Source organism: Arvicola amphibius, chromosome 10 (genome assembly GCF_903992535.2).
Source record: "Arvicola amphibius chromosome 10, mArvAmp1.2, whole genome shotgun sequence".
Taxonomy (NCBI): domain Eukaryota; kingdom Metazoa; phylum Chordata; class Mammalia; order Rodentia; family Cricetidae; genus Arvicola; species Arvicola amphibius.
The window spans coordinates 50,052,562-50,068,873 of NC_052056.1; the positions used below are offsets into that span (position 1 = coordinate 50,052,562).

Below are 16,312 nucleotides of genomic sequence, written 5' to 3' on the forward strand. Positions count from 1 at the left end.
ATGGAAAATAAATAAATAAAAAGAAAAAAGAAAATAAGAGGTAGCAATTTTTAATTTGAGTATATCATGTTCTTCCCAAATGTTACTCTGAAATCAGGGAGAAGCATCAGCAGGCTTTGACTTCCCTGCAGTCAGGTCTGGACTCTGAAGCTTTGGGTAGAATTGAGGCCACCCAACTGAGGAAGAAGATGGAAGGCGACCTTAAGGAGATGGAGATTCAGCTTTGTGCTGCCAACCGGCAGGTGTCACAGACAACTAGAGCCTTGGGCCAGCTTCAGGGTCAAATGAAGGTACTCTTAAACCATAACATAACATAACATAACATAACATAACATAACATAACATAACATAACATAAACCATGTCTGTTGGGCAGTAAAGAAGAAAACCACAAATCTCACTCTTCAAGAAGGCGAGAAAACATTTATCTTAAAAACATATGAATCTCTGTCAGAATCATACATGCTCAGGGACATAACTCATTTTGTGATGGGTTATTAGGTAGGAAGAAGGAATAGACAGAGTCCAGGGCAGCCATATGCTTCTAAGACACTATTGGGGGCATGTTTAGATCAGTATGTCAGAATGACAGTTCCATTCATAGCCTCCTCTTGGTGCAAATGGTAGGATGGGTACCATTACTTGAAGCCAACAGCAGGGATTTTCTTGTCCTTGGAAGTAAATTTTCTTCTCTCTGAAGAAAATAGTGTTTTATAACCTCAAGTCCAGCCTTAGCCAACAGGCTGGAAGAAATATGACAGAAACTAAGAACAAGGTAAGGAAAGAGGAGAAATAACTGATTCCTTAGTTCCATCACTGCTTAGCCCTCTGGACAATTGCTCATCCTGCTGCTGTCTCATTTCTAAAGCAGAAAGTTTAACTTTCTGGCTTCCTCTCTGTCCCCTTCCTCCTGGCACCTGCCAAGATCAACAACTTCCTGCCCTGTTGCTCAAGACACTTTCTTTCTTTGACTTGAGTAAACTGTTCTGGAACTACCTCTTGGGGTCTGATTGCAAAACCTTTTATCTATGAGATCAAGAACTTGGAAACTTGTCTGTATATGGCGGTGCTCCCTGCTTCCCCTGCTAACAGTTGAACTCAGAGAGATCCATGCCCCAGGCTCATGTTTTTTTCTTTTGCAGGAGCTCCAAAAACAACTGGATGACAGCATATACCAGAACAAGGACCTGAAGGAGCAGGTGTCTCTGGCTGAGCAGCGCAACACTCTTCTTCTGTCTGAACTAGAAGAACTGAGGTCCTTACAAGACCAGACAGAGCAAGGGTACAAGCTGTCAGAAAAAGAGCTCCTAGAAGCCACGGAAAAAATCAATCTTTTTCATACCCAGGTAGGACACATTCATTCTCTCTATCAGCTGGGTCAGTTGGCTGGAGGAAGGCATTCCCATTACTGAGTCAGCTAAGGATTTGTATGGTGGCCACAGCCAGTTTTTGGTGTGGTACAAGATGCACAGAAAAATATGCAGCTACGCTCGTCACACCTTTCGTTACAAGCATTAGGTTCCCAGAACAGTTGTAACCAAGCACCACGAAATAATGTCGTTAGACAACTTTCACAGTCCTGGGTGCTAGTCATCCAAATTGAGATATTGTAAGAACCATGCTCTCACTGAAACTCACAAAAGACCCAGCTTCTCTTGGCTTCTGATGGTTTCCTGGCACTTTTTCTGTCGATGCTGTGTTTCCATTCCCTGCCCTCACATGTATTCTTTTGTCTTTTTATCTTGTGAGTGTGTCTCTGTCCAGCTTCTTTTTTATATAAGGATGCATTATATGGAAATTATGGCTCACCTTAATGACCCAATATTAACTTATTTAACTTATTTAAAGCTTTATTTCCAAATAAGGTTATATTCTGCAGAACTAGGGCTTAGGGGCTCAATATGCGCTTCTGTGGGCATGGTGGGAAGTATAGTACAGCTAGAACACCGAGGTTTCTGCTTGAAGAATGGACTGAGGGCATTTTCAGCCATGATGGCAGAGGAGAGATAAACATTTCATATTGATCTAAAATTATTTACTTGTTGTCTTGTCCCCTTGTTCTCTCTCAGTGACTTCATTCCCAGCATCCTGGGAATCTCTCACATCCTGACTGGCTTCTCTCACTCTCCTGGCTTCTCCTGTAAGGCCATATAAGTTGGGGTTAGCAGGATTTTTAGATCATTTTCCTGAAGGCAGAAGAAGCTACAATAACAGAGACAAATACCTATAGCAGGTGTATCAAGCACTGAGCTATAATTTAGATAAGTATACCCAGTATGACAAATAACCTCCTCACTGTCCCCAAACAGTGAAGACACAAGTAAACAACCCAGTACTATTAAGAGTACCATAGAGGACATAATGCTCTACAGAATGCCCAAATAATCCTCATGAGGTCAGGTAGGGACATAATAGTTTTCTTCCTAGTCATGAAAGACGTGCAAGAAATGGGACAAGGTGGCAGAAAGAAAAATGAAGGAAGTAGATGAAGATGAAGAATTTAGAATTTCAGGTAAATTCACATAGTAGAAGACAGTACAGTTAGAAGAGATGAGGAGAAATAATGTCAGGAGACAGGTAGGCTCAAGGTTCCAGGACCTTGAATCTAAGACTTTGATCAGCAGGTAATGGGAGCTGCTGAAGAATTGTGAGCAGCGCCGGGCGGTGGTGGCGCACGCCTTTAATCCCAGCACTCGGGAAGCAGAGGCAGGCGGATCTCTGTGAGTTCGAGACCAGCCTGGTCTACAAGAGCTAGTTCCAGGACAGGCTCCAAAGCTACAGAGAAACCCTGTCTCGAAAAACCAAAAAAAAAAAAAAAAAAAAAAAAAAAAAGAATTGTGAGCAGCTAAGGTGAGTTAGCAGATGCATGCTTTGGAAAGTTTGCTCCAGTGACTGTTGAGTAGGACAGACTGTCACTCTTGGGAGTGTTGGAAATTCTTGGGTCATTTTCATTGCCACAGTGACTGGGAGATGCCACTGGCATTTTGTAGTCAGGGTCCAGATACCTCCTTTGAAGTACCTTATGATTTCATGTCACAAAAGAATTGCTGTTCCCAGAATATCAGGAGTGCCCTCAGTGGGAAATGAATAAGTCATAGCTGTACCTACCACAAGGAGTTACAATTACTCTGTGTCTACAGTAAGTTCATGCAATGACATCATCTCTCTGAGTGCCATGGATCAGGAACAAATATGCTGTAGGGTATGCATAATTATTACCTGGTTAACTCATTTCAGCACTTGACTTTGTTTGTTCATATTGATCAATGGTAGAGCACATACATGTCTTGCATGTATGAAGCCTTGAGTTCAACCCAACTGCAACAGAAAAAAGAGAAACAAAACATGTTCTTTTTCCATTAAGGCTTATCTTAAGAAAATGTGGCATACTAGATGATCTCTTTGAAAACATATTACCTATTGTCTACCAACTACTGGTGACAAGTCACTTGTTATACATGCCATAACTGAGAATGTACTCTGTCCCAATATGAATTGGGAGGTGGGAAAAGAGTGGGGTGAAAGGAGGAAGGGAGGGAAGGAGAAAGGAAGGAAGTGATAGGAGAGGGAGAGAGAGAGAGAGAGAGAGAGAGAGAGAGAGAGAGAGAGAGAGAGCGAGAGAGCAGGATATGGTTTTGGGGAGGACACATGGAATAGTACATTGTAGTGAGCTACTTAACTTTTGTCAGTATGACTCAAACTAAAGTCACCTGGAAAAAGGAAACCTCAGTTAAGAAATTGCCTCCAGTCATTTTAGATTTTTCTGTTGAGAGTTCTCTGTTTAGGTCTGTACCCACTTTTTTTATTGGATTATTTCTTCTTTAGTTTCTTGAGTTCTTTGTATATTTTGGAGATCAGTCCTTTGTCTGATGTGGGAATGGTGAAGATCTTTTCCCATTCTGTTGGTTGCCATTTTGTCTTGTTGACCATGTCTGTTGCTTTATAGAAGCTTTTCAGTTTCAGGAGGTCCCATTTATTAATTGTTGCTATTAGTGTCTGTGGTACTAGGGTTATATTTAGGAAGTGGTCTCCTGTGTGCTGCCCCTAGTCTCAGGATGCTGTGTCCAGCATTCATCCAGGAGACATGGGCTCCTCTTAGACATTAGAGTATAACTTACACAAATGATCCTGTGCACATGATACATTACCTCTTGTCCTTCTGAGAATGGGAGCAGGGAGATGGAGTAGCATTAGCTTGCAGGAGTGTTCACGGTCATCTCCCTGGGGAAGCTGAAGTGATTGCTACACAATCAAACCGGTGTTTAGACTTGTGCCATACTTCACACTGAGAGAGCTCCTATGGAGTTATGTGCAATGAGCACCTGCAAGACACTTCAGGAAAATAGACTTAATTCCCCCAGGCCACACTGAAGGCACTGGAAATCCTGCAGAGCACAGGCCTGCCCCTCCACAGAATGGAGAGAGGTGTTTTTGATGATGCTGTGGGAGGCATGCAGAACCTTTGAGCCTGGGATACCTTCTTTCTCTGTCCAAGGCTTCATCTGCCCTGAGAAAGGCAAAAACTAGCGGACAGCGGCAGGACGATGGGAAAGGAAGAAATGAGAAGAGAAAGAGTGGGAAGCCCATGCTTTTCACAGCCGCTTCTTGTGCTACGGTTGCACATGCTCACAAAAGCCGTACTTCAAACACAGGGCAGACGCAGCAAAGAGGGCCTTGGCCTCCAGTGCGACAATCAGGAAGGAACTGGGGCAGCGCGGCTGCAGAGCACAAAGGCCTCCCTTTAATGGAGTCCTAGGGGCTGAACTTTCTGTCATCTGCTTTCCCACCTCCTCCTCCTTCTCACTGCAGAGAGAGGAAGGAAGGCAGATAGATGGCCACAGAGCGAGAATCCATTTACTTCCTGCAGGAGCACGCTGGAATCCTCCAGGTGGCTGCAGGCGACTCCAACTTCTGCTCCAGGATACTTCTTTTTATCTCACCAAGAAAGCTTTCCCTGATAAGTTAAAAACCAAATCTCCATTTGGCCTTTGGATTATTTGGAGTCACCCCTGCTGATTCAGGATTCCATCTCTTTTCTCCTGGCAGTGGTTCTCAACCTTCCTAATGCTGCGGCCCTTGAATACAGTTCCTCATGTTGTGGTGACCCCAGCCATAGATGATTCCCATTTCTGCTACTGTTAAAATTATGATGTATATATCTGATATGTAGGATGGTGTTAGGCTACTCCTATGAAAGGGTCCTTTGTTCCCAAAAGGGGTTGAGACCCACAGGTTGAGAATAGCTGTTCTAAATGAAACCCCTTCATCTGCTATGCCTTTTTCACCCAAACCACCACCTGGGGCTGGAATTCTTGCTTAATTGCGTATGACTGACTATGATAAATTGCTCCCACCCAGGGCTGCTTGCCTGTGCATTGATGGTCTCAGGTTGTCTAACTGGAATGCTGTCCTTCCATAGAACACAGGTCTTCTCAGCCAGAAGAAGAAACTGGAGAATGATGTTGCTCAGATGCAGAAGGAAGCTGAAGAGATGCTGCAGAGGTGTCAAACGGCAGAACAAAATGCCAGGAAGGCAGCTGCTGAGGTGGGCCCATTCACTACTCATTTCTGTCCTCCAGATTTCTCTATATCTATAGATCAGAGACAGGACCTGCTGCAGCCCACGTGGAGTTCATTGGTTCCCCATACAGCCAGGAAGAGGTAGCTGATCTTGTGGCTTCCCACTTAGCCAGAACACTTAAGCCTGTTGGCTGTTGTCTTCTAAACCACACTGGCAATGAAAAGGAGTGAATGAATGACTAAAAGTAAAATCCTGTGAAAATAAGAGTCTTTCTCTTTATGTTAGCTATTTTTCAGCTGTGAATCAATATATCTGGTGTCTAGAAAGAATTCTCCTGTGCGTCCTTACAGATTTTCATTTTTCTTGGGTATGCAATGGTTTTATGATGGTGAGAAGGACAGTTAAACCAATCCATACTACTACTGGGGTAGCAAAACCAGATGAGAAAGGCAGTGTTTGGGGCTGTGAATCTTATTCATTTGTAAACTAAAATTGTTGTTGGTGGTATTTTCCTTGATGGCACTAAATTCAGGGTTAGTTACCAATCTCAACAAGTTACCAATGTCATGCACCCACGATGGGCAGGTGTTATGCTTCCCTTAAAAAGATAGCAAGTGAACAGTACTATTGAGAAAGAGTTATTAATGGGGAGGAAGTGATGTTTTTGTGTTCAGGGCCCAGGACTGGAAATTTTATGGCATATTACATGGACCTGAGCATGATTTCAACCTCTGCTTACCCTTTCAGGGCTTTTTGGGAGTCGACCAAAAGTGTGGTTACATGCAGCACCACATTCCTGCTTTAGGAAAGAAAGGTTCTCCTCTTGCTTAAGAAGTTGTGAGAAACTGGGCGGTGGTGGCACATGTTTTTAGTCCCAACACTCGGGAGGCAGAGGCAGAGGCAGAGGCAGGCAGATCTCTATGATTTTGAGGACAGCCTGGTCTATAAGAGCTAGTTCCAGAACAGGCACCAAAGTTACACAGAGAAACCCTGTGTTGAAAAACCAAAACAAAACAAAACAAAAGTTGTAAGAACTAAGGAGACAGAACTTTCAGCTAGATTTTACATAAACAGTGATTTACCGATCCTACTTTTCAGGGAAGTGATTGTTTGAATGGTGAGTGTCTCCATTGACTTATGCATGTGAACAATGGGTGCACAGTTGATGGTGTTGTTCTGGGATGCTGGGCGACTTAAGCTAGTGCGGTCTAGCTGGAGTAAGAGGTCATTGGAAGATGAGCCTCCTGGACAAACTTCTTGCTTCCTGAATGCCGAAGTGATGGAACCAGCCTCCTCAAGTTGCTGCAGCTGACACAGCTTCTATCTCTATTTCCACTTTAGAGGTTCTTAGTCTCATTAATTAAAATAAGGTTAAAATAGACTCACATGATGCTCAAGCACAATTTTATTAGAGTTTGAAAGAAAACCTGCAGGGCAGGCTAGCTAAAAACTCTAATTGTCATTCAGAGGAGGGGAATTGAGAGTGGGTGGAAAAAAACATGCCATTTAAGCTGGCATGGAGGTCAGACACAAGAGAAACAAGTAGCCACATAACAGCAGGGAAGGCATTAGAGAAAGAATAAGAATACCCTACATTTTAAGGAAATTCAAAATTTTAAGGAAAGCATGCTTAGGAAAAATATAGAAAGACAAAAAGGGGAAATGATGCTTTTCTGGATAATTCAGAAAAATGAGCAGATGTATGAAATTACATGTCTGTGGTGTGGTCAGCTACTGCCTTGGAGCAGGGAGTCTGAAAAGAAAAAGCATAGTATTCTCATTAAAGGGAAATTCTCCTGCCCATCTCTTCATCATAGTTTAAGGTAAACCCTCCTCTCCAAGGGTTCTTCCCTTGGGCAAGTGACTGATGCCTCCACCTACATGGAGCGTTAAGCCTCTACCCAGGCCAGAGAGTCTATTTTCTTGACCAGAAGAGTTTTTCCACCAATCTAACTATGTCACAATTGCAAGCTGTTCCTGCCACCATGTCTTCCCACCATGTGGCCCTGTTTCCTCTGAGCATGAGCCATGATCCATGATACATCTATCATCACTTAACAATTGTTTCTGTCAGATATTCACAGCAATAAGAAAGTCACCAATACACATGTCAATTCCCTATTTTAGTCATGATTTTTTGTTAATATAAAAAACTTCTGAAATTAGATAACTTTATAAAGAATAAAGGTTAGTTTAGCTTGTGGTCCTGTGAGTTTCAAAGGCATGGTGTTAACCATGGAATGGTGAGGACTTCATGGTGAATGTCACTGCACTGGACAGAACACAAGTGGGAAGAAGCGATAATGTCATCAGAAAGTGAGAGAACCTGAGAGCCAACGATTCTTGCAGAGACATTCCCAGTTTATCTAACCCTCCCATTCAGTGCCAATCCTTAAAGATCTTAGCTCTCGATGTTACCATACTGAAACCATATGCAGTGGTAACCAGATAGATAGAAAGTTTTATTCTTGAATTAAGCACACAAAAGAGGAAACAGTTTGAATCATAATGAGAAGCTAAGACACTGTACATAGAGCTAAAGCCCAAAGCAGGATTCACAGCTAACCTTCTTTGTGTCAGATTATTTGTACAGAGAATGTCTGATGCTATCAAATTCTTTGAACTTGAAAGTGTTTACAGCAATAAATCAGAAGATAAATACTTTCATAGGTATTTTATTGCATTTTTCATGGTACCATATATGACAGCAGTTACTTAGTTACAGATATTTTTTCATACTTTATTCAGTTAAAAGCCATTGCTTTATTTAGTCATCTTGCTTTCAAGATGTGTTCTATCTTATATACACGACATGTTCTTTTAGGCTTTTCCCTAACAATTCTTACCCCATTCTCTCATGTGGCTGCTTCAATGTCTACTGGCAGATTTGATCAATACCCTAGGGAATCAGGGATTAGAGAGAGCTGGGTGGAAAGAGATTAAATGTGCAGAGGCCAAGCATACGTCTCCTTCCCCATGAGATCAAAAGCTAAAGCTCACTGGAATATGATCAGCTACCTATAAGATTATCTAAGCCACTTTCCTTCCACCTTTCTTCTTCTTTTGAAAGGATTTGCATATCTTTCCTTTATGCCTATGGTTCTTTGCCTACATGTGTGTGAAGAATATGAGTGTCTGGTGCTCACAGAAGTTAGAAGAAGGTACTGAATCCACTGAAGCTGGAGCTACAGCATGAGTTCCAGGAACAAAGCCTGGGTTGGATCAAGAGCAGTGAGTTCCCTAACCACTGAGCCATCTCATCAGTCCCTCTTGCCTCTTTCTTAGGCAGCCAACATGTCAGAAGAACTGAAGAAAGAACAAGACACTAATGCTCACTTGGAGAAGATGAGGAAGAATATGGAGCAGACAATTAAAGACTTGCAAAAAAGGCTGGATGAAGTGGAACAGACAGCTGTGCTGGGGAGCAAAAAGGCAATCCAGAAATTGGAATCCAGGGTAGGAGTTTGCTTGGGTAATCGTGGGGGCCTAACAATCTCCATTCAAGGCCTTAATGTCCTGGAACATCACACCTCATCACTTTGTTTAATGGCACTTGCAGATTCTGAGAGTGTCTGCTCTGAATACATTATTGTTTGACCTTGGGCCAGCCAATAGAACTTTTCTGGGTCTGGATGAAAGTTGTCTTCCCTCTTAATGATGGATGAGAAAGCATCTTCTCCCGCTCACCACACCAGTTCTAGGCTCTATGCAGACAGGGCAGCCCACTCTATCCAAATACATCCCTGCAGTCTTGTTTCTGTGCCAGTGTTCCTGTCATTTTCTTTAAAGAGAATGCCCATTTCACAGCTAAAGAAAGGAGAGAGGAAACACATCCAGGATCCAGGAAGACTCAGTACAGAAACAACAAAGTCTGGCACAAATGATGTGGAATCTACCTTCCAGGAACTTAACAGCATTTATTAAAATGGGCTTTTCAAACTTCTTGAATCTATTTCAATGACTATGTATATGCATATAGTATATATGTATATGTATGTGCATATGTATGTGCATATGTATATGCATATAGTAAACTTCACAAAAGTTGGAAGAACATTCTGCTGGGATTTACTGGTTCTCAGGTGCCTCTGAAAAGTGGTGTGCACTCTTTTGCACATATCCATACATCCATACAGTGAAATATTAATCCAGACACATGATCTACCCAAATAGTTGTGTTGATTAAAAAGAAATGAGGAAGGTCTCATAAATATGTTCTGGAGATCATGAGTAATAATATAAAGATAATGCAAGTAAAACTGTTATGAACGATTTATAATCTTCTGCTCATGAAAGATTAATTTTTCAAAAACTAGTAGGAGGATAAAGACTAGTTAAAAAAAAATTATTAGCCCAAGGAAGAAAACAAAGAAATGGAAGTTAGACCTTTGAAATGTACCCTTTTTGGTGTTTCAATGGAAAAATCATATACCTTTTTATATGTTTCAAATCAAAGAAAAAGTTTGATTCAAGTAGAAAAACCCCATCCACCCTTAAAATCTCAATACTAATGGAAAAACAGCTAGATATATATCATGCATAAAACATATACAAAGTGTTATTCCCAATGACCTTTACCATAATGCCTTTTAATACAACTCCTATGGAATATGTCTTAAAAAATAAACAAACAAGACTCACAAAACCAAAACAAGGCAACAAAACCAAAATGCATGTTTTGCCCCAAAATAAAAACTTTAAATATTTTTCATTTAATATTCACACATGCATATAATAGTGTATTTTCTTCAAATCCACCCCATCTCCTTCTTTCTGATTACTCCCCTATCTGCCCACCACTTTCTCTTTCCAACTTTGTATGGGTATTCTCTCTCCTTCTTTTAAATGCTCACTGAATCCATTTAGTGTTGCTTGAATGTGCATGAGTGTGGGCCATGCTTTGGAGCATGGGTAACTTCTCAGGATCTGCATCCTGAAAGAAACAAAATAACAATTTCCCATAGTAATAAGATGAATATGATATTTAGTCAATAACTTATGTAGGGACCAAGAGTTTATTCTAAGAGGAAAGGCACTTAAATGTGTTATTCCCTTAAAAAAGTAAAAAATTATAATGGTATTTCTATTACCCATTTAATAGTGCAGGATATTTATCTTATCTCATTGTCTCAGGGTTTTATTGAAATGAAGAGACACCATGACCACCAGGGCAACTCTTACAAAGGAAAACATTTCACTGGGGCTGGCTTACAACTTCAGAGGTTTAATCCATTATTGTCATGGTGGGAAGCATGGCAGTGAGCAGACATGGTGCCGGAGAAGAGTTTTCCATCTAGACTGGCAGGCAACTGGAAGAGAGAGTGACAATGCTCCTGGTTTGAGCATTTGAAACCTCAAAACCTGACCCCAGTGACACATTTTCTCCAACAAAGCCATGCCCCCTAATAGTGCCACTCCTTATGAGCCTATGGGGACCACTTTCATTCAAGAGCTGATATCAGATGATACTGAGAAATTTAAGGCTTAAATGTATAATTAGCATATCATTGTTTTCAACAACTTTCTGTACTATAACACAGTATCCGAGATAATATATAAAGAATAAAATTTTATTTGGCTCATGTGTGTCCAATAACATCAAACTTCTAACCTTGGCCTTCTTGCTACAGTGTCACATGGAAGTGGGCATCACATGGCAAGACACAGCAAAGAGGACTCTTACTAAAGTCATTAATCACGCTGGGGGGTGGAGGTGGTGTCTGACCTTTGTGACCACATCTAATCTTAGTTACCTTCAAAAGGCTTTCTATCCAAATACACGTGAAAATTGGGTGTTTAAGTTTCAGACACATGGACTTTGGGAAGGACACATCCACACAGTAATCATTACTACATTGCAAGGTCAGACCAAGTGAAAATGTATGGCAACTGCGATTCCCTTCAGCAAGGCCCCTTTTACTGTGAGATGCTCTAATTACATTTCAAAACAAAACAGAACACCTTAAACACATCCTTTTAAAAACAGTTCTGTCGGCCTGGGTCCTTACATTTGGAACTGTGTGAATCCCTCATGGATTCATGTCCAGAATGCCCAGAGAGGATGTAGTGATGGCTCATCCATGAGCAAGCTGCACACCTGATAATCTACATGCCCTGTTGCACCTTCCTGTGGAAGAAAGAGTGTAGTAGTTTAGATTAGGAAGCTGCAAGAGGTGATGGCAGCCTGGGAGATCAGGCTAACGAAGCCCACCTATGCCTCAGGGTGCCAGGCCTCAGTTTTAAAATGGTCATGGAGAGGTGGCATTTTGGTCACGAAGGAATGGAATGCTTCACATAGGTTAACATCCCCATTTTGGTTGATGGTTCTTTTCCAGAAAACATAGGGATATCTGGGATAATGTCCCATCAGCAGAAGCAGCCACTTACAGCTTCCCAAACCAAGACTGTGGCCCCTTTTTGCCCACTTCTCTCCATAGTAGTTGAAATCTTTCCACACGCTCTATTTCACTCATTTTAGTTTGCTTCCCCTCATGAGAAAGTACACTTGTCCATGGGAGAGGTGTGGGTGTGTTTTCTTCATTGTTCTGGCGCTGGGGTGTGGTGAACAGTAGGCACGCCTCAGTGACTGTTATGGTCATTTTACTTGCACGACTCTATACACAGCAAGTTCCCTGTTGTACTTCTCCTGCAAAGCAGGGCTTCAGGTCAGCATGTGACATGTACATGACAGAGACTCAGGGTACGATCCAGAGTCTGAGGGGAACATGGAGAAAAGAGCTTGAGATCAGGGTATGTGGGACAGGATCTCCAGCTCTGCTGTGTGACAGACAGCTGTGCTATACACACACACAAAAACACAGAGCACATACACCACACACAGAGCACACACACCACACACACAGCACACACACCACACACAGAGCACATACACCACACACAGAGCACACATACAGAGCACACACAGACACAGAGACACACAGGCACACACACATAGACGCACAAACACAAATACCATGTAGACACACACAGAGACACACATACACACAGAGAGCGCACACACACATACACAAATAGGACAGATATACACACAGCATGCCTGCACGCAGGCACGCGTGCGAGCACACACACGATTTTGCAATGTTGCAGTGAAAGACTAGAGGCTCACATTCTCTCTTTAAATTAGTCTCTCACATTGCCAAGAGTCTTAACCATTCTTTATGAGTTCACATAGGTTAACAGCCCCAGTTTGGTTGATGGTTCTTTTCCAGAAAGATTGTCCTATTTAATTACTACCAGAAAAAAAGTGGGCATATCTTCCCTTGACTATTTCACTCCTTCAGTAAATTCTCCATTGGGTTACTATACGGCAGCCTTGTTACCAGCATGTATGTTACCAGCATGCAGACTGAGGTCATGTTTTTTTTTGCAGGTGCGGGACCTGGAAGGGGAACTGGAGGGCGAAGTCAGACGCAGTGCAGAGGCCCAGCGGGAAGCTCGCAGACTGGAGCGAGGCATCAAAGAGCTGACTTATCAGGTACTCCAGGAAAACACTCTTCTGGGATCTGGTTAGGTTCCTCCTGCAGCAGTGTGTACCTTCCAGCCTGAAATGGCATTCTGGAACACTGCAGCTGTCTCTGATCAGTGTATCTTTTCTTGCAATGTCTGAGCTATCCAGGGCTTGGCTCTATCCATCTCCAGAGCTCATAGTGAGACAGAAAGGAGTGATTGAAGTGAAAACTATGCCGTCTTTGTTTTTCCACGCTTAGTGTTAGTAGTACTTTTAGAAAGAGGTTTTCGTGTGAGAGCCAGTGACAACATGAAAGAGAAGTGACTGCTACACACCAGGGGTGGTCACCTCCCCACTGCCTGCATGGACTGGGTTGGAACGTGTCCACTCTTTTGAAAAGTTTGTTTCTGGGCCCAGATGAGAACATTGATACTAAAATGTGGTTTTCTTTGAGAAAGTTTTCCGGAGCTAATCTGCAAACTATAACATTTGACTTGAAGTCAATAATTGAAAGCAGGCACACAAGTTCCCTACACATGAGCAATGTGCAGCTAAATGAATGACGTATCTCATCATCTCTACGCTCGCTTTCCTTTCTCCAGCTGCCTCTACTGTGGAGTTGGCAACTTGCTATACTAACAAGGCTGGCCTGTAACTTGTGTACCCAGCAGTCATCCTGCTTCAGCCTCCCAAGAGCTGGGACTATGGGACTGCTCCACCACACTCAGCATTTCTTGCTTTTTCTTTTTAGTGGAACAGAGTCCTGATAGCACAGGTCATTGTTGGCTCTCCCCTCCAGTGCACAGAATCTTCCTAGTACACAGTTGGGGTGTGTATATTGATGCATTGCCTAAAGGCATGCATCTATTCTGAGATGTTCCATAAGGAAACATGACAGTTTAGTGGTGACGTGAATATCAACGGTGTACTGCAAACCCAGATACTGCAGCCTATACACAGGGAAGCAGCTCTCAGCTAACCCCTGTTCAATATATCTCTGTACTTAGTTCTGTAGAGAGTGTGTCATAGAGTCAAATATTTGTTTATAAACATCTCTAAACCTAGAAAAGGTAAAGGAAAGGGTTTCAAAATGATACACCTTCAAAATGGTATACCTTATAAGTAGGGCACTATTATTTATGGCTCTTAATAAATCAGAAGTTACTTAGGTGAGAGAATGCATAAGTTCAGGATATAATTATACAGTGCTGTAGATTTTATCAGTATGTTGATTACTATAGTATATTCGTTATACTGTATTGTAGATACTGAATCTTGGTTACCACAAATTTATAAAACATTATTTTTAATTTTTCTTGCTTAACTTTAAATCAGTGTAATGTATTAGTTTAACTCATTTTGATTCATAGTAATTCCCAATTGTTAAGCAATTGTATAGTTGTATATTTTTCCTTTTATATTCTTTTTAAGTTTATTTTTAGTTATCATACACAATAACCAGTTCCATTATGGCATTTTCATACATAGTTGTGGTTGATTCTCCCTACCTCCTTCTTCACCACGCATCTCCCAGCTCCTACTCTACTCAGCCCTTCAACTCTGCCTATTCCCCTTTCCTCTCATATCAGACAGGTTCTATTACCCTCTCCACCTGCTCTCTCAATGCCTCTTTATTCCCGTTCCTACTCTCCTGGTTTTTACCTACACTTAACTTCCACACAATCCACACAGATTGATAGAATATAATATGTGTATCCCAGTTAGAAGCATATGAGGGAACGTATGTTGTTTGTCTTTCTGAGCCTGGGTTTCCTTACTCATGTAACACTGCCAGCTCCATTCATCCTCCTGCAAGTTTTATTTTCTTTATATCTGAATACAATTACTCTATAAATATGCACTATATTTTTATGATCCATTATTTTTGTTCTTGTTTTACAAAGCCTTTTCTATTTTTAATGTTGCTTTTATGAGCATATATTAATTATACAGAGTAATAGGTCTCATGACATTTTCATACATGTCTATAGAGGGTTTTTTTTCTCTATAATTATTTCGTTGTTTAGGACACACACATTAAGGACTGGAGAGATGGCTCAGTGGTTGAGAGCATTGACTGCTCTTCCAGAGGACCTGGGTTCAATTCCCAGTACTCACCAGGCAGTGGTGGTGCACACCTTTAATCCCAGCACTAGGGAGGCAGAGGCAGGTGAATCTCTGTGAGTTTGAGGCCAGCCTGATCTACAAGATCTAGTTCCAGGACAACTAGGACTGTTAAACAGAGAAATCCTGTCTTAACAAACAAACAAACAAACAAGCAAAAACAAACAAACAATTCCCAGTACCCACATGGCAGTTCACACCTGTCTTTAACTCAAGTTCCAAGGCTTGTGACATCCTTACTCAGATATATGTGCAGGAAAAACACCAACAAACATAAAATATAAACAATTGATATGAGACAGAGGCAGGAAGAGAGGGGGCATAAATATTGGCCTAGGCCTATACAGGGTCAGGGTCAGAGTCATGGTCATGCTTGTTAAGTATCTTCCTGTACCTTCCACTTGTATATCTTATCTTACTCTAATTCCTTTAGAGGTGACATATATGGAGTTTCATCTCATATGACAATAAATCCTTCTGGAATACTCTCATGAAGGATCTTTCTGATTCTGCTCTTGAGGAGAGATAACTCTTTTTATGAACCTGTCCATGGTGATTTTCTTGGTTTCTTTTTTCTCATAGATTTGCTTATATGCAGATCATGCTCATGAATATTCTTTTTTTCCTAACCCTAACCCTAACCCTAACCCTAACCCTCTAACCCTAACCTTAACCCTAGCCCCTAACCCCTAATCCCTAACCTTAACCCTAACCCTAACCCTCTAACCCTAACCCTAACCCTAACATGAATATTATTTTGTGTTAATGTAAACCCTTTAGTGTTTCAAACTTTCTAAGGAGCTTGTTGAGGTCTCAAAAGCTTTTGCTAAATTTATAATGCCCTGGTAATTATTTTAGGGTTCTTTTGCAATGGCCTTTTATCTGTCTTTTTCTTCAGCCACACACCCAGTGGGAAAAAAAGTTAGCTCTTTTATTACTCCATTGACCACCGACATACCCGTGTGTTAGTGATCAAATAGGATTTTTGTTTGTTTATTTGTTTTTGTTTTTTAAGACAGGATTTCTCTGTGTAGCTTTGGAGCCTGTCCTAGAACTCACTCTGTAGACCAGACTGGAGCTCACAGAGATCAGCCTGTCTCTGCCTCCCAAGTACTGGGATTAAAGTTGTGTACCACCACTGTCCGGCTGACCAAATGGTTCTTTTGTGCTTGACTGTTGCATACAGTGTTGAGTACATAT

General features: G+C 41.6%; 1 protein-coding gene across 1 annotated transcript in view; it reads left to right on the forward strand.

Annotated features, from left to right (window-relative positions):
* The window catches only part of Myh15 (myosin heavy chain 15), a 136,680-nt gene that overhangs the window by 108,776 nt on the left and 11,592 nt on the right, over nucleotides 1-16,312 (forward strand). The window contains exons 34-38 of the mRNA XM_038346187.1: nucleotides 98-290; nucleotides 1,142-1,345; nucleotides 5,419-5,544; nucleotides 8,806-8,976; nucleotides 12,911-13,015. Of these exons, the coding sequence (XP_038202115.1) occupies nucleotides 98-290; nucleotides 1,142-1,345; nucleotides 5,419-5,544; nucleotides 8,806-8,976; nucleotides 12,911-13,015 (799 nt within the window). The remainder of the gene's footprint in view (nucleotides 1-97; nucleotides 291-1,141; nucleotides 1,346-5,418; nucleotides 5,545-8,805; nucleotides 8,977-12,910; nucleotides 13,016-16,312) is intronic.